Source organism: Sesamum indicum, linkage group LG12 (assembly GCF_026168435.1).
Source record: "Sesamum indicum cultivar Baizhima isolate 11 linkage group LG12, ASM2616843v1, whole genome shotgun sequence".
In the NCBI taxonomy this organism is placed as follows: domain Eukaryota; kingdom Viridiplantae; phylum Streptophyta; class Magnoliopsida; order Lamiales; family Pedaliaceae; genus Sesamum; species Sesamum indicum.
The window spans coordinates 7,397,912-7,417,062 of NC_142668.1; the positions used below are offsets into that span (position 1 = coordinate 7,397,912).

General features: G+C 33.8%; 1 protein-coding gene across 1 annotated transcript; it reads right to left on the reverse strand.

Moving 5' to 3' along the window:
• Positions 1–1,407: 1,407 nt before the first annotated feature.
• Positions 1,408–4,773, reverse strand: LOC105178590 (zinc transporter 8). The gene is made up of 3 exons (XM_011102100.3): positions 4,020–4,773; positions 2,718–2,867; positions 1,408–1,855 (listed from the first exon to the last, which is right to left on the reverse strand). Exons 1-3 carry the CDS (start codon positions 4,635–4,637, stop codon positions 1,550–1,552), a joined length of 1,074 nt encoding a protein of 357 aa, XP_011100402.2. The 5' UTR covers positions 4,638–4,773; the 3' UTR covers positions 1,408–1,549.
• Between the last annotated feature and the right edge of the window lie 14,378 nt (positions 4,774–19,151).

A 19,151-nucleotide genomic window follows, 5' to 3' on the forward strand; every position in this document is an offset into this window, starting at 1 on the left:
TAAAGTGAAAAATGAAAAGTAAAAATGATGTATTTCATGGAAAAAAAAATAAAAAAGCCTAATATTCATAAAAATAAGCTGTAAAAATTAGCATGTCCTCCAACATAGTAATTGGAATGGTCGCTTTCTCAAATTGCATTATTTATGGAAGAATGTGAGATTTCTTGTCATGTGATTGGATGGGATGTGGGCACAGCGGCAAGACTTTTCCAACTGTTAAATACAAGACTTCATATTCCAAGTCTTCTGACATAGGAAAAGGGTAACATCGTAACAGTGACTCTAGCAATTTATTCATGGCTCATGGGTTTAAATAGAAAGCTGGCAAGCACATATTCCTTTATTTTAGACATTTACGCCCTTACTAAATATAGTCTTTTTAATAATAAATTTAAATTAGTTATAAATAAATAAATTAAAAGAAGGCTATTTAAAATTTCTAACACCTCTAAATTATACAAGGATAAATATATTCAATTAAAATAAATAAATAAATAATATTCTATGCAATTAATTTATTATAAGATACTTTTAAATATTTTAAGAATATTAATTATCAGGGTACAGTAACATTTAAAATGATTACAATAAAATAATATATAAAATACTAATATAGATTTCAAAATATATATATATATATAAGAATAAATATCATGAAACTTTTGAATAAAAGTTATCAAACTTATTAAATTAAAAATAATTTTAAAAAATTTAAAATGAGTGATTTCGAACTAATTGATTTTATTTTAATATTGATAGTGGAAAATTATTTTGATATCGTACTCGTACCTTTGACTTTTTCTTTGTAACTAATAAGTGATACATATACATATCTATATATATCTCTCTAAAAATATATTTCTAGACGTAGATTGCACATAATACTTCCTAATATATATCCAAAAGTATTCATACTCCATAATTGTATATCCTATAAGGATGAGAAATGGTGACTAAAATTTACGGGAATAGTAATTTTGGACTCATAATTTTTAAATTTTACAAAACTTAAGTTGAAAATATGTTAGAATATTTAAAATTCACAATAATTATCTGATGTGGTGAAAATGTAATAATTAAGAAACTAATCATTTTGTCAAATTGATGGTTAAATCAGCAGCCATAAACAACTCGCATCTTTGTGATCAATCATGTTACTTTTTTTCTACGAGATTCAAATTTTCTATCCAATTCATCCCCACACTGACAGAAAATTGAGACCTCGTGTACTTATAATTATGAACATATGTTCGTCGCACGGCTTCCAATGGACATCTTTACAAGCAAATTTCAAAAATTTGAACACGCACACCAAAAAAAAGATTATTTTTCTGGGACTCGAATCCAATGACTTCATACAATCAAAAAAGACCACATACAAATTAATTAAAAGATCAGAGACAAATCGAAAAAGAAAAATCACTTCATACCAATCGAATCACAAAACTTTAATACAAAGTAGTGGTAATATTATTACCATTCCATGTGTGGAAGGAAAGGAACAAAACATATATACACACAAAATTGGTAATGGAGACAGGAGAAAGCGTCAAGCCCACTTGGCCAAGAGAGACATGCAGCCAGCCCCAATGAGGAGGGAGACATTTGCACCTAACTGTAGCTTTCCATTGCTCTGTAGTTTGGGACTCATAAAGTCAGCAGAAAGGAGATCAACCAATGCCATGTAAATCAGTATTCCTGCCGACGCTGCGTTGAAAACCCCCTCCACAATCAAAGCCGTCGGGCTGGTCTCGCTGTAGATGTTGCTTATTCCAATACCGACAGCGATGCCCATTGGCGTCGTGATGGAAAAGAAAAGTGCCATTATTGCTACTGCCCGTGTATTGAACTTCGCCTACAAGAAATAGAAATTCCCCGACATTGAAATATGGTGAGATGGTAAGTATTCATCATATAGTACACAAGTATACAAAGATATCGTAATTGAAAATTTTGTAATTTTAATCCCGCTGGTATGAGAAGGTGGTAATTTTAGACCAATACGAATCCAATGTGAAAATTTTATCTTGTAATTTTAAAAATTTTGAGAATAAGAGGCCAGATTCCGTTTTAATGGTAGAAAAAATGCACTTAATTAATTAAACCGCTCACGTGCCCTTTTTCAATCTTTTTTGTAAATTTCGATCACTTATATTCTTGTATTTGTTACTCGTATTAGAAATTTTATTTGTTACTTGTATTTATTACATTAATACTTTTAAATGATTTTCTTAGAAGTATATACTATGTTTAAATAAATATCATAGTATTGTTAAATAGAGTATTATTGATCAAGTATGCATCATGGGAACACTATAATTTTAGTCTTATAAATAGAGAGTAGTAATTTCAATGTGTAAGAAATTATTTTGATAATTTTTTCTTTTAATTTTTAACATTTCACTGAAACAAAAATAATTAAAAAAAAATATACTTAGTTAAGCTGGTCACGTGCAGATCACGTGCACTTTTCAAGCTCAATTTGAAATGTGTACTAAACTATTCATTTGAAAAGTATGATTATTTTTTCCATCAAATTCAAAATGAGTTAACCAATGATAGACGTAAAAACGTACAAAATTAACGGTTTCTACCACCTTAGTTTATCCATTAAATTCTCGGAATTGAGTGCTGATTTGTAAATTTAATTAACTAGAATTAGAAGATAGTATATATTGAAAACATGTAATTTTGTAAAAACACTATAAAGATGGTACCTGAGTGATGCATCCTCCAAGACCTATGCCTTCAAAGAACTGATGGAAAGTCAAAGCAGCAATCAAAGGCCTTATCGTTTTAGGACTCTCCGAAGCTCCCAACGCAATCCCAATTATCACCGAGTGGACTATGATTCCCAACTCCAACACCTTCAATAATGTAATATTAATTGAAACATATTTAATATATGTGCACAAAAAATTATTAAAAATAAATATCATTTGATAAAAAAGTTTATTGTAAGAAAAATGATAATATGAAAATAATTATAATAAAAAATAAATAATTTTGAAAGAGAATATTTGAAGTATGAAAAATAATAAATATATTAATTAAAAATAAATAGTTATTTTAAAACTTAATTTTTTACCATTTGTAGATGGTTAATGAGTGGGAGACAAAAAAAAAACAGACAAAAAATACGATCCACGTATGAGGGACTTTCCCATAATATACAGTATGGATTTAGTTTGAAATTATAAATTATTAATTAAATTAGTCAAACCCACAAGAACCTTGATTTAATTTGAACAAGCATTATGATTAGGATTAATGAAATTAAGTTCGAATATTATGACATTTTCACATATTTTCCATTTTCAATATATGGCATCAAATTTCACTATGAAAATTATTTTTCATTATTGCAATACTAAGCATAAATAATTTTTTGATAAATCTTGAAACTATTGATTTGCTTATTAAATGAGTCTAATCCAAAATAATTTTTAATGGGTTCTAATAATATAGTTCTCCTACACGTATATTCACATAAAAAATGTAGATTTGTTTTCATCATGACTTCGAATCTTATTTTTCAAATTTTCATCTTGTTTTATATCTTACTTACATAAATATAAATTGGGTAGAAAAATTTTCAACGAAAATATTATACACATTATTGAATTTAACTCAAAATAGTCAATTAAATTGGCGAAATTGAGATACCATAATTTTAAAGATCATGGACTTGAATCTCGCTATATGTGCGTGAAATTGTTTTATAATAAGTGTTGTTTATTGTAATAGTAAGCGTTGTTCAAATTTTATTTATATGATATTGTTAATACGATTTACTTTAATTAATAATAATTAATTATTTCAAAATAATATAAAAAACTCAAAAATAACAAATTGAAAGTATTTTTCACTCCCAAGACTAGTCAAAATTGATGTACATTTATTGTTTCCATCTTTCTCTCTTATCATCAATGATTTATAATTTCTTTTTTTCTTTTTTTTGTGGTTTATAGAATCAATACCAAACAGGACAAACAATCGCAATATCTATGGAAAAATACCTGCGAAATCACACGGTGACGGAGGCGGTCAGTTTCCCCGGAATCCAATTCCAACGACACCGACCCATGTGCATGGCCATGCGTAGCGTGAGTATGAACAGGAACCACCGCTCCTTCCTCGTCGTCGCCGGCCACCACTGTCGCCGCCGCCTTGGCCCCCGCACGCCGCCGGTAGTACGACGTTGCATACGTATCAACCATCAGCGTCCCGATAGCTGAAACCATGGCGACGAAGCCCGTGAACGGGAAATCCCCCCACGGGTGCTCGCTGAGGCACGGCGACGTTAAGCTTTCGAAAGCATCCGGCAGAACATGAATGAACCCCGTCGACAGAATCACCCCGGCTGCAAACGCTTTCACGATGAAGAAAAAGCTCCTCTCAGGGCTCAACGCCGGAACCCTCTTTCCGAGAACCGGAAGGCACACGCCGATCCCGCTCGCCGTCAGGATGGAGGCGATTGCCGCCAGCTTGTACTTGAGCGCGAGGGTTTTGTTCCGATCCTCCTCTTCGGGCTCGCAGGTACATTCCCCGACAACAGAAGCAGGAAGAAGAATCAGAACGACCCACAAAAGATTCTTCATGGGAATTGCCCAAGTAGAAAGGAGTGATTTGGACATGGCTTCGTAGTGATTTCTGAGCTAATCGAAAAAGTTCTGCAACTTTTCACTTCAGATATGAAATCACGAGTCAAATGATTGTTTAAGAAGATCTTTGGACTCTCTCTCTCAAATATATATATATATATATATATATGAAGATTGACCAAGTAGTTTGTATTTAAGACATAATGACAACATAGGATAGAGTGACGCTGCTTATCGAACTGTGATAATTAAGGTTAGAACAAAAGTTTAGCGTTTGAAAAAGCTAAGAATGTCGACATTCTGCGGACATTAATTAGGAATGGAATTTTCAATAATGTGAAAAGAGTTGGCAATTTAGTAGGAACAATGCAAGCAAGTCAACTCCATTATGTCGATATCATGTGCTGGATCTTCCCTGTTTGTTGTGTGCACCGCGTTCACACTAATTTTAATAAAACAGAAATAAGTCTACTAATATTAGGTAGGGTGTATATTATTTTTGGAGTACAAATTATTTGGTATGCGCATTTTTCATTTAATATCAATTTCGTGAATTTGAGTATATTCATAATTAATGATTTAATTGGTGATCGAGTTTTACCGATGATATATATGAATGTCAGTAAATTTGAGATTCACTATATTTGAAATGGGTTTTGAAGTTATAATTAGGTTTCAGGGTGTGTTTTGAACCATGATATTTTGGATTTTGATCGAGTTTTTTTAATATTTTTAAAATATATATGTATGGAATATATTTGTGCATATATGTATTACACTTATATATAAATCATAAAGACAATATTTTTGTAAATTAAAATAATTTTAAGTAATGTATATCACAAGTAACATATTTTAAAGGGATAGGCCCAAGTGTGGATATAAAGAGACGTGGGTTGAAACGTTGCTACCATCTCATTCCAAAATGAGAAAAGGATACATATTTTCTTAGAGCACGTGTCATAAACAAAAATAAGAGAGAAAATGTATGGATATTATTAAGATTTAAATGTAGTTTTAGTCTCGTAATTTAGATTATTAGGAGTTTCATTGGAAAAATTACAATTTATATTTCATGACTTACCCCTTTTTTGATTTTGGTCCTATTATTTTACGAATCAACAGATTTAGTCCTATAAATTTCAAACAAATTGCAATTTATATCTCATTATTCATTTTCGTTAAATTGTTGATGAAAAAAGCACGTGAAATGCACGTGAATTGCTCCTTCTGTTAATAATTTAACGAGAATCGATAATGGGACATAAATTGCAACTTTTTTGGACTTGTGTGACTAAATCTGCTAAGTTGTAAACCAATGAGACCAAAATCGTAAATAGATAAGTTAATGAGATGTAAAGTGCAAGTTTTTCAGCCGATGGCATGTTTTAATGATAACACAAATATGTCAACACTTTTTGCTCGAACGGGAAAGGTTACGGGGTTAATTCCCTCTACTGACAAGTTAGCAAAATTGTTCACTAATTATTGCTAGTAATAATTTTTTTACATTACTGGCGTCACTGTCACTATCAAAATTATTCTATACAATAACAAAATAAAAGTTATTGTCACTAAATATAAATAATTAGCCGAAATTTAAATATTATTACTTTTTTTTATATTTATATTATCTCGTGTAATAATGAGCTCCATTAACCAATTTATAGACCACTAGTTATATGAACTTGTTGGATTTACATAGGGGGAATTGTTCATCCTGAGTATGGGGAGGACATTTTTAATCCTTTTGGAATTCATTTTGTCAATAAAAAGACAATAATTAAAAAAAAATTACATAACACATATTTATGGTCGAAAATTGGTAATTTGACCCACAAACTATCCCTACTTACAACTGTCATGTGATACGCACGTATTATTTTTGAATCGACTCAAAAATTTTCAATGACATACCCTCAATATGTCATTATTTTCAAAATTATTGTACTTAACTTTTTAAAATAAATTCCAAGTAAATTAAAAAGAAAAAAATATATATTATTTTAGTCCGCTAAGTATGCTTAATTTTAATTTTAGTCCGATAACTATGTCCATTTTTGTTTAGGTCCAATAACTTATGAAATTGCTTACTTTTAGTCATCTGGCTGATTTTCGGACAATTTTACCCCTATGCAACTTTTAAAAGACAGTTTTAGTCCATATGCACTCATAGGGGTAAAATTGTTCGAAAATCAGTCAGAGGACTAAAAGTAAGGAATTTCGTAAGTTACTTAACCTAAATAAAAATGAACATAGTTATCAGACTAAAATTAAAATTAAATATACTTAGCGGACTAAAATAATACTTTTCCCAATTAAAAATGTTACCATATACTTTTATTGTTTAAGCATTTCTTGAATTGTTAGAAACCCTTTTTTATTATAAAATTTTAAATACTCACATTTAATATATTCACACGAATACCCTAAAAGACAAATGCTCTCATCATAGGGTTCTCCAAGGGACTCAGTGGTGTAGAGTGAACTGTCTGTCGTTTGATCCCTTTTACAATAGTTATTTTTAGAATTAAATTCTATCAAAATCATGTATTGAAAAAAATCTAAAATTTGTAATTTTTTTAATCCCACATGAATAATTAATTTCATCCAACCCATTATGTTGAGTAAGTATTTTCTTAATTCCTTTTTAATCTTAAAAAATGAGTTTATTTTGTATGTTAGGTGCAATATGCATATATATAATTAATTAATTATAAAATTATAAGTTCGATTATCATACTCATTGTTTTCTCGTATCAATTATTCTAAAATTAATTTTCTCATAATGAATTATTTATAATTAATTGTGCAACTGTGTGCTCAAACTGGACCTTAGTTTTCAAAGTAAAATTTTATGTTTCTTCAAAACAAGTTGAGAAATAAGTTTAAATTTGGTCTTAAAAGTCTTGGGTTGCAAAATCGTTATAGATATCATGAAATCAATTTTGATAATGTTTTTATATTTTTGTTTTAAGATTAGGCATAATTGCAAAAATAATCCTGTAAGTATGGGGGGTGGCGTTCTTGGTCCCGTAACTATAGGACTGGCAATTTTAGTCCCGTAAGTTTCAAAAAGTTCGCAATTTTAGTCCTCCGCACAAATCTGGCCAATTTTTGGACAATTTTACCCTTTTCCAGCTTTAAAATGTGCAGTTTAGTCCAGTTTCAATTATTTTGCATTCTAATGTATATTTTCCACTCATGCTCAACAAGAATGGTATCAGAGCCTAGGTTTATTGAAGAAATATATGTTTATATTACATTTTGATATTATCCACTAATGGAGGAGACTTTTTTAAGAAAAATGGAACCGAACAAAAGTTCGAGTTGCTCTGAAAACAGGGAATATTTCCAGATTCTGGAAATACAAAGAAGAGAATTTCTCATGGAAATTCTTGACAAGTGTGACAATGGTCCCAAGAGGATTGATCTAAAACTTCTCACGCCAGAAGAAGAACAAGAGTGGCTGAGAAATTTTGAAGTTCGACAAGTACTGCCAGGAAATGCAGTGAGACGTCTACACTCCACTGAAGTCCATGGTAGAATTCCAGCCAGGAGAAATGGAACGGGTAAATTCCTACATAATTTCAGTTCAAAAAATTATGACTGATTGGAAGGAACTCGAGCCAGATACATCAAAGATCTCCCAAGATCTGAGGGAGATACAAAAGACGGTTCAAGACTATGGACATAGGTTAATACATATACCTATGAAAATAGAATCTTTGAGCCAAAGGGTGGACGAGATACTTAAGATCCTTCCGGATCTACACAAGGGCCTTACAGATCTGAGGATAGAAATTACAGATCTAAAGAAAAATCAGAGAGAAAACCCTGAAACATCTAGATCCAGACAGGAGCGAATTAGGGACGCCCTCGGAACAGTACCCCTTCTACACCAGAAAGGGAAGGCCATGGAGATTCTAAAGCCAAAGTCAAGAGAAGATCTGATCATTGCATCTATCAGATCTATAAAATAATGGAGGTAACAAGAGCAGATCTTTCAGATCTACAAGAACTGGCGGAATCCTTTTCCCAACTCGGGATCGTGGATTTAGTCAATATCCAAACAAATGAGCTCACTCCAGCACTACCACTGCCGGAAGGAAGTACATGTTCTAATGATCCTCCACAGGATCAACCGATGAGGGAGAGTGCGGATTTCCACACTAATGCCACACCAACATTTGTGGGAACCAGATTAAAGGAAAATCCAGGAAGAAATCCAAAAAGAGCATCGGAGAATACACCTTGGGCAAGGACTATGCTCCAGCCCTTACATCCATACGGCGCTATACTAAACCTGGATATTATCGATTTTCGAAATACTGAGAAATTGATAGACGAATGGGTTGCAGCAATCAAGATAGCAGCGACTACCCTAGAACTCGACAAAAAAAACTTCATAAAGCTTATGGAGTTGAGCTTGGAGGGATCTGTAAAAATCGGAGGGGATAATACCCCAGAAGATACCAAAGCCAGTATCCTTGCCGGAGATTCAAAAGGCACGATAGCTGACCGGCTAGGAAGGCTCATCAAGATACACTTCATTGGAGATGGATACTTCGAAGGAAGTAGGGCAGAAAAAGCTAAGGAATATGCACAAGCTCTTTTCAGCCTCGAATTAAGAAGTATTTGCGCAGTAGATGAATATATCTATTGGTTCCGCAAGTATTTTTTCCAAAGCGGAGTAGCAACAGAAGTAGCAGCTCCAATGTTTTTTGCAAAAATATGCAGTCCATGGAGGGAAATGTTGATTCAATCATACAAAGTACCTGAAGGACAACTAGATTCAGTGGCACGAAGAATGTCCTTCCTTAAAGACAAGTTGAAGGATTGGTGTTATCAAGCATCAATCCAGAAGAACATGAAAAGACTGAGAGGTAAAATCAAATGAACCCCTCTCTGTTGTGATAACAATGATTTTCCAACTATTATAGGAGAATCAAGTGAGCCAAAGAAAAGGAAGAAGCAGAATAATGACTCCTACACTAGGAGTTCCAGAAGAACTTTTTCCAGACGGAGATCATGGTGGTCCAAGTCCAAAGCCAGAACATACAAATCTGGACAAAGAACAGGACCAACAAGGGTTTCATCTCAAGGATCTAGACGAACAGATACAAGATCCACCGGAAGAACCCCTACAAGAAGAACTTTCAAACGGGCCCATACCCGAGCCAATGAAAGTTTTAAAGATTGCAATTGCTGGACTTGCGGAGCAAAAGGACATATATCTCCCGATTGTCCGCAAAAACGTGGTGAATTAAGAAAATTTGAAGCCACAGATGACATCCTAGATGCAGTTTACTATGGTGACTTGGTACCCATCTACCAATTCGAAGATCTTCCTTCAGACGAAAGCGTCTATGAGGAGGAAATAGAGACTGATTCGGATGGATCTTCAACCGAGTCAGAATAACTACAACGAAGGAGATAGGCTTCAAACCTCCGAAAGCCTATCAGGATTCTTTTCCAGAATGACGGTGTCAAACAAAACCATGGAAAGAATCATGCGGCAAGATTCCAACCTCAGCCCATATGATGGATTTAGGATTGGAGGAATTGGAAAAGTCCTGAACCAGATAGGACTAAACCAAAGGAAGCATCACATAATCTACAAAGTAAGTTCAGGTGAGTTTGCTATACCTATGGAACTTACTGGTAATGTGATGGAAATGCAGTTAATTCCTAAAGAAGAAATTCTTGAAGAATTGAGTAAGCTTAGAGAAGAAGTAGCCATTGCTATGAAATGGATCCACATAGGAACTATTGAAGTAGTAATAAAAGCAACTTTTAAGGAAGGAATTGATTCAGAAATACATTTATCAATAATGGATAGAAGAATCAATAACTTAAGAGATGGTTGTCTTGGAACAATGATAGGTAACTTGTATGCAGGAAAACTGATGTTTGACATTCATCCTAGGATTGCATACAACCTAGCAGACCAAGATTTTAGTAGAGTCTTAACCCTTCATCAAGATTTTAAAAGAAAAGATCTAATGAGAGAAGGAAATAGACCGTATTCTATAACTTATAGAATTGCATATGCCCTTTCCAATACGCATCATTCAGATTTGTTTCTTAGGAAAGAGTATATTGAGATTCCTAGAATTTTCAAGGAGTTCGCCAAAGTCATGACACCAGACCCTATTAGAATACCTAGAATAGGTGGTGTTGATATTATTATAAAAGATCACCCAGTCTTAGATCGGACACTTAACTCTAGGACTGAGTTTAATAGTCGAATGTCCTTTTCGGAAGATAGGATTATAGGCTACAAAGGAAGGGAGAAAGAGTTACTAAAAGCTTTAACTCCTCAAGAGATTAGGGTTGATAACGTAAAACTGAGATGCCCTGAAGGATGGAAAGAAATACAAGTTATATTTGACATCACTAAGAAAGAAAATCTTTTTCCTTGTGATGACTTATATCATTTGCAGCAACCTGTTGTTGGAAAATATGAGGGCATGCTGGAAATAGCGGGCCATGAAATTTTAGTTGCAGGTGTTGCAGGAAGAGAAAATGGGAGTATGACTTTGGGGTTAAGTTTCCTCGAAGATCATAAACCATGGGGAAGAAAAGGTAATGGAATGGAATTCAGTCTTGATGGTGTCACCATAAGGATTGAATGACGAGTCCCTTTTCTATATACATATCTGTTGGTATGTTGTATGATCAATATAAGACGGAGTATTTTGTAGCTTATATTGATTCAGGATCAGGTATTTGCACGGCAAAACCTGGAGTTTTCCCTAAGGAAGCAAGGGAAACCTTACCCGTCATTGCAGGAAGGGATTTTTCACAAAAAATCCTGATACTCAATAAGGGAATACGAGAAGCCAAGATAATGATTGGAGGAGCATTCGGATCACCCTGGTTCAGGGTAAAAACACCTCCTATCTACTTTCATGATACAGGTGCCGATATCTTGTTAGGTAACAATTTTATTTAAACATTTGCAAGATATATGCAGGATAATCAAAGGAATCTGTTAATCTTTACTACTAAGTGTGGTAGTGAGATACAGGTGTTGCGAAGAGAAAAGGCATTTAACAGGATAATGCCAATAAATTTTCGCAGCAAACGTGGTGATTTTGATGCCAAATTAACTCATCCAAAAATGCAGGATAAGAGAAAATTTGGTAAGGTCCTTTTGTCTTTCAGGCAACAGGGACTCATAGACAGCGATAGCTTCTATAAGGAATCCGAGGAGGAAATCCTGAACCTTAAAGAAGCACTATTGGGAATGAAAGCACTCGACATCAGCGAAGAGAGCATACTTTCTCTTGAGAATGTCAAGAGGCTTATCCAGAGGAACTTCAGCGAAAATCCTCTGGCTTGGTGGGATAGGAACAAGATCGAAGCTACTCTGAAGGTCAAAGAAGAATGCAAATACGAGTATATTAGATACAAACCTATCCAGATGAACATGGAAGATAAGAAGGATATGCAGATGATAATCAAAGAGCATATCAGTCTTGGACTCATCGAGCCTGGAATCTCTACCTATAGTAGCCCTGGATTTTTGGTAAGAAACCATGGCGAGATCAAGAGAGGTAAACCCAGGTTGGTAATTAACTATCAAGGCATTAATAAAATTTTAGAGTTTGATGGTTATTACATTCCTAGTAGAGAACACTTAATTGATTGCATTAAAGGAGCAAAAGTGTTTTCTAAATTCGATTGCAAATCTGGTTTCTATCAGATTAAAATGGAAAGCGAATCAAAGAAATTTACTGCATTCTCCACACCACAGGGACAATATATCTGGAATGTGCTTCCAATGGGTTTAGCAAATGCACCCCAGATATTTCAAAGAAAAATAGACAATCTTTTTAAAGATTACTTCGAATTCATGTTTGTCTATATTGACGACATATTGATTGCATCAAAAAATATGAAGGAACATATTAGACATCTTGAAATATTTTCTGATGCATGTTATAGGGAAGGTTTAGTACTTTCTGAAAAGAAAGCTACTATTGCAGTCAATAAGATTGAATTTTTAGGAATCCTTATTGACGAAACAGGAATTGAGTTGCAGGACCATATTGTGGAAAAAATCCGCAATTTTCCAGATGTACTCAAAGACAAGAAGCAATTGCAAAGCTTCTTGGGAGTTGTTAATTTTGCAGGAATCTTCATTAAGGATCTTGCAAGATACAGAAAGGATTTCCGACCGCTTCTAAAAGAAACGGAGAGTTCAAAGTGGAAATGGGAAGAAATCCACACCAAAAGGGTTCGTGAGCTGAAACAAGTTTGCAGTAACCTTCCAAAACTTGCTATACCGCAGGACAGGGACGAATTGGTAGTCTACACAGATGCCAATGATTACAGATGGGCAGCAGTGCTCATGAAGAAGACAACTACAGGGGAAGAACCCTGTAGATATACCGGAGGGTTGTTCTCAGAACAACAAGCCAAAGTTTGGCACATAAATGAGAAAGAATTCTTTGCGGTTTGGAAGGCTTTCAAAAAATGGCCTTTATTTTTACTTGCGAAAGAATTTACTTTAAAGGTTGATAATACTAATGTCAAGACTTTCTTAAAAAATAAATTAGAATCAAAAATAGAGAAAGCTCGTATTATCAGATGGCAGGCAGAATGCCAATATTATTGTTATAATATTGTTGTTATAAAATCTCATGAGAATGTTCTTGCAGATTTCCTGACAAGAGATGGAGGCATCTGAAGCAAACTCCATCATGTTGAGACTCAGGCACCTCCGGGAAAACCTCGAGGAGCTTGACAGAAAGTTCGGACAGCTAGCAGTTAATGCTCAAGTTGCCGGACAAATCCAAAGAGCTGATCTAGACACGGTCCAGGTCGCAATAAGGAGTCCTTATTAGCACCCACTTCACTATGGAACGACTTACGAGAACCAATTCGAAAGGCAGCACCTTACGGGATGACTCGCGAGTTGAGGGAGCATGACCCAAAACATGCCTTTAGAGTACAGGGCTCTACACCTGTATCGTCGGATTCAAGTACCGATTGCACAAGGCCATCACCAGACTCTGGTGAAACGGCAACAATTGAGTCTCAGGAAGTGCAAACTCCTGTTGATTCAAGTCAACCCAACACCTCTGGGGTTAAAGAGGGAGAGATTAGCCTTAGGCCAATGACGGGCACCTCTAAGGCTAATACTAACGAATCAATACCTTCTTCTGCTTGGCAGGATTATCAGCGTATGTGGGAAAAATTAATTCCCCGCAAAGGAGTCAATTTGGGCAAGACCATTATCGAAACGTCTGGAAAATATAACAGAGTCTGGATGTTAGAAGGGTCTAAACCAGAAGATGTAAGAGAATGGTATGATTTTGGAGCTCTTGCTTCAGTTCATACTATGTCACCGAGTTTTCCGAAAATCTCAAAACTCCCGGAATGGATTAGTGGGGCGGTCTTTGATTCATGGCAAAACAACCCCCACTTAAAAAGAGGCGATATTTTGGAAATAAAATTTATTTCAGTAGCTCCAGAAACTGCAGGAAAGGGGTCTCATCCAGCATTCCATTTCATGAAGCTGCAGAGGCCAGATATGGTAGCTTTTAACAAAATCAAAGCTGCCTCAGGAGAAGCTCCCTTGGTATCAGCCATTAGTGAAGATAGTATCTCTACCAGGAGAGCTTGGGGACTATGGGTCTGTCTCACAGAGATGGACAAAGTCAAGTATCCATTCAAGATTTTCTCAAACAAAGTGAATGGATCATTCCTGTTAAATTCCATGACAGGAAAAAGCACGGAGTTTGCTGAAAGCTTATTTGAAAAGAAGAGGATGTTAATCTGGGAAAATAAGCTGCCAGCAACCGAAGCCACAAGGATGAAGACGTGCAACATGTTGCATGTTGGGCAATGGCATAACCATCTGTGCCCTTGCTGCGAGAAACAAGAAAAGCCCCTGTTCGGGACAAAGATTCGGATCACGAAAAATAAACCCGAACCGGACCAAGACAAGGGAAAGAGAAAAATTTTTACCAAGAGAGGTAAAAGTTAAACGATGTCAAAGGTTGAAAGGATAAGACTGTCGGTAGAAAACAACAAAAGCCAACAGTCAACAAAACAAGGAAGACAGCTGGAAGTCACAGGGCCGACAAACCTTAATGACCAATAGCTGGGAAGGACGGGGCGATGACGTATGCAATGACGTCATTTGAAAAAGACAAGGTGATGATGGAAGCAATGACGTCGTCAAAAAATCAAGTTGGAGTCCGAGTTTGAAGTCCGCGGACCCCTATAAATAATGTGGCAATGAAGCAGAAGGGGATCATCAGAAAAACTTCTCCTACTCTTCAAAAGAATTATTCTGAGTGTTTTCAATATTTCTAGTAGTTTAATCTTTCAGTTTATGGGGGTTTCCCCAATGAGTCTAGTCCTCTATCCTATGAGAGGCTAAACAGTTGTCTCCTCCAACGGAGGAGTAATATCTATGTAATATTTCCTATATTTCTTCAATAAAAAGTTAGGCTTCTGTTCAAATTGTTTATCCAAAACTTTATTAAGTCCCAATATTGGAGTCCCTTTCACGCCCTAAGGTAGGAAACGAAATAGGGCTGTGCTGTTTGTTGCTGAAGGAGCCAAGTACCTGCGAACCATCTACTGCGGTAGTGTGGTTGGAAGAAGTCCGTAAAATCGAGGACTTGGAATACCCGGGAACAAGGCGGTCGAAAAAAGGTATGAACTTATGAGGGCTTAGTTTATTTCGGAAGCATGTTGGGCCAAACTTGAAGCATGATAGGGGCTAAGGTTCATTTTTCGCTAGAAGGGCAAAATGGTCCTAAAATAGGCTGAAGGACCAAAATTGCGAAAATTCGAAAGATACAGGACCAAAATTGCCACCGCGATAGTTAGAGGATCAAATTTGCCATACCCCTATACATACAGGACGAAAAATGCAATATTGCCTTAAGATTATATTTGAGTTAAAAAAGAATTGTATATATGCATAGTTAGTTGAGGGTTAATTTAAAGGTGTAAAAATGATAACACTTTATTTTAGTTCAAAATTAATTAACAGTCCAAAGTTTAAGAAAATTATGACAATGGAAGTTTTTCACTCAACTTCAAATTAAGAGGGGTGTTTAAGTAGGAACGGAATTCTCAAAATACACACACAATCTTTCTCTCTCTCTGAAATATTTATATATATATATATATGAAGATTGATGAAGTAGTTTGCATTTGAGACATCGTGACAGACATTAAGTAGAAACGAAATTCTCAATAATGTAAGACTTTAAGTAGGAACGGAATTCTCAAGAATGTAAAAACGGTTGGCAATTTAGTAGGAAGAACGCAACTCAACTCAGTCATATCGATATCATGTGTATATTGATCATTGCATGGACGCAAATATATTCCATGCATATATAAATATATACTCGCTTGACATTTTACATGTATTTCATTTATTCTTCGCAATTAGAATTGTCAGTTATTCTACAGTGGCTATATTTATATATATATATATATATATATATATATGAAGATTGATGAAGTAGTTTGCATTTGAGACATCATGACAGACTTTAAGTATGAACGGAATTCTCAAGAATGTAAGACTTTAAGTAGGAATGGAATTCTCAAAAATGTAAAAACGGTTGGCAATTTAGTAGGAAGAACGCAACTCAACTCAGTCATATCGATATCATGTGTATATTGATCATTGCATGGACGCAAATATATTCCATGCATATATACATATATACTCGCTTGACATTTTACATGTATTTCATTTATTCTTCGCAATTAGAATTGTCAGTTATTCTACTGTGGTTATATTTATATATATATATATATATATATATATATATATATGAAGATTGATGAAGTAGTTTGCATTTGAGACATCATGACAGACTTTAAGTAGGAACGGAATTCTCAATAATGTAAAAACAGTTGGCAATTTAGTAGGAAGAACGCAACTCAATTCAGTCATATCGATATCATGTGTATATTGATCATTGCATGGACGCAAATATATTCCATGCATATATAAATATATACTCGCTTGACATTTTACATGTATTTCATTTATTCTTCGCAATTAGAGTTGTCAGTTATTCTACAGTGGTTATATTTATATATATATATATATATGAAGATTGATGAAGTAGTTTGCATTTGATACATCATTACAGACTTTAAGTAGGAACGGAATTCTCAAGAATGTAAAAACGGTTGGCAATTTAGTAGGAAAAATGCAACTCAACTCAATCATGTCAATATCATGTGTCGGGTCTTCCATGTTTGTTGTGTGCACCACCAATTTTAATAAAACAAAATTAAGTCTACTAATATTAGGTTGTAGATCTAATATTTTTGGAGTACAAATTATTTGATATGCGCGTTTTTTATTTAATGTAAATTTAATGAATTTGGGTATATTCATAACTACTGATTTAATTGGTGACCGACTTTCACCAATTATATATATGGATGTCAATAACTAAGTTTAAATTTGGTGTTGAAGTCTTGGGTTGCAAAATCGTTATAGATATCATGAAATCAATTTTGATAATGTTTTTATATTTTTGTTTTAAGATTATATTTGAGTTAAAAAAGAATTGTATATATGCATAGTTAGTTGAGGGTTAATTTAAAGGTGTAAAAATGATAAAACTTTGTTTTAGTTCAAAATTAATTAACAGTCCAAAGTTTAAGAAAATTATGACAATGGAAGTTTTTCACTAAACTTCAAATTAAGAGGGGTGTTTAAGTAGGAACGGAATTCTCAAAGTACACACACAATCTTTCTCTCTCTCTGAAATGTTTATATATATATATATATGAAGATTGATGAAGTAGTTTGCATTTGAGACATCATGACAGACTTTAAGTAGGAACGGAATTCTCAAGAATGTAAGACTTTAAGTAGGAACGGAATTCTCAAGAATGTAAAAACGGTTGGCAATTTAGTAGGAAGAACGCAACTCCACTCAGTCATATCGATATCATGTGTATATTGATCATTGCATGGACGCAAATATATTCCATGCATATATAAATATATACTCGCTTGACATTTTACATGTATTTCATTTATTCTTCTCAATTAGAATTGTCAGTTATTCTACAGTGGTTATATTTATATATATATATATATATATGAAGATTGATGAAGTAGTTTGCATTTGATACATCATGACAGACTTTAAGTAGGAACGGAATTCTCAAGAATGTAAGACTTTAAGTAGGAACGTAATTCTCAAGAATGTAAAAACGGTTGGCAATTTAGTATGAAGAACGCAACTCAACTTAGTTATATCGATATCATGTGTATATTGATCATTCCATGGACGTAAATATATCCCATGCATATATAAATATATACTCGCTTGACATTTTACATGTATTTCATTTATTTTTCGCAATTATAATAGTCAGTTATTCTACAGTGGTTATATTTATATATATATATATATATATATATATATATATATATGAAAATTGATGAAGTAGTTTGCATTTGAGACATCATGACAGACTTTAAGTAGGAACGGAATTCTCAAGAATGTAAGACTTTAAGTAAGAACGGAATTCTCAAGAATGTAAAAACGGTTGGCAATTTAGTAGGAAGAACGCAACTCAACTCAGTTATATCGATATCATGTGTATATATTGATCATTCCATGGACGTAAATATATTCCATGCATATATAAATATATACTCGCTTGACATTTTACATGTATTTCATTTATTCTTCGCAATTAGAATTGTCAGTTATTCTACAGTGGTTATATTTATATATATATATATATGAAGATTGATAAAGTAGTTTGCATTTGAGACATCATGACAGATTTTAAGTAGGAACGGAATTCTCAAAAATGTAAGACTTTAAGTAGGAATGGAATTCTCAAAAATGTAAAAACGGTTGGCAATTTAGTAGGAAGAACGCAACTCAATTCAGTCATATCGATATCATGTGTATATTGATCATTGCATGGACGCAAATATATTCCATGCATATATAAATATATACTCGCTTGACATTTTACATGTATTTCATTTATTCTTCGCAATTAGAGTTGTCAGTTATTCTACAGTGGTTGTATTTATATATATATGTATATATGAAGATTGATGAAGTAGTTTGCATTTGATACATCATGACAGACTTTAAGTAGGAACGGAATTCTCAAGAATGTAAAAACGGTTGGCAATTTAGTAGGAAAAACGCAACTCAACTCAATCATGTCAATATCATGTGTCGGGTCTTCCATGCTTGTTGTGTGCACCACCAATTTTAATAAAACAAAATTATGTCTACTAATATTAGGGTGTAGATCTAATATTTTTGGAGTACAAATTATTTGATATGCGCGTTTTTTATTTAATGTAAATTTCATGAATTTGGGTATATTCATAACTACTGATTTAATTGGTGACCGACTTTCACCAATTATATATATGGATGTCAATAACTAAGTTTAAATTTGGTGTTGAAGTCTTGGGTTGCAAAATCGTTATAGATATCATGAAATCAATTTTGATAATGTTTTTATATTTTTGTTTTAAGATTATATTTGAGTTAAAAAAGA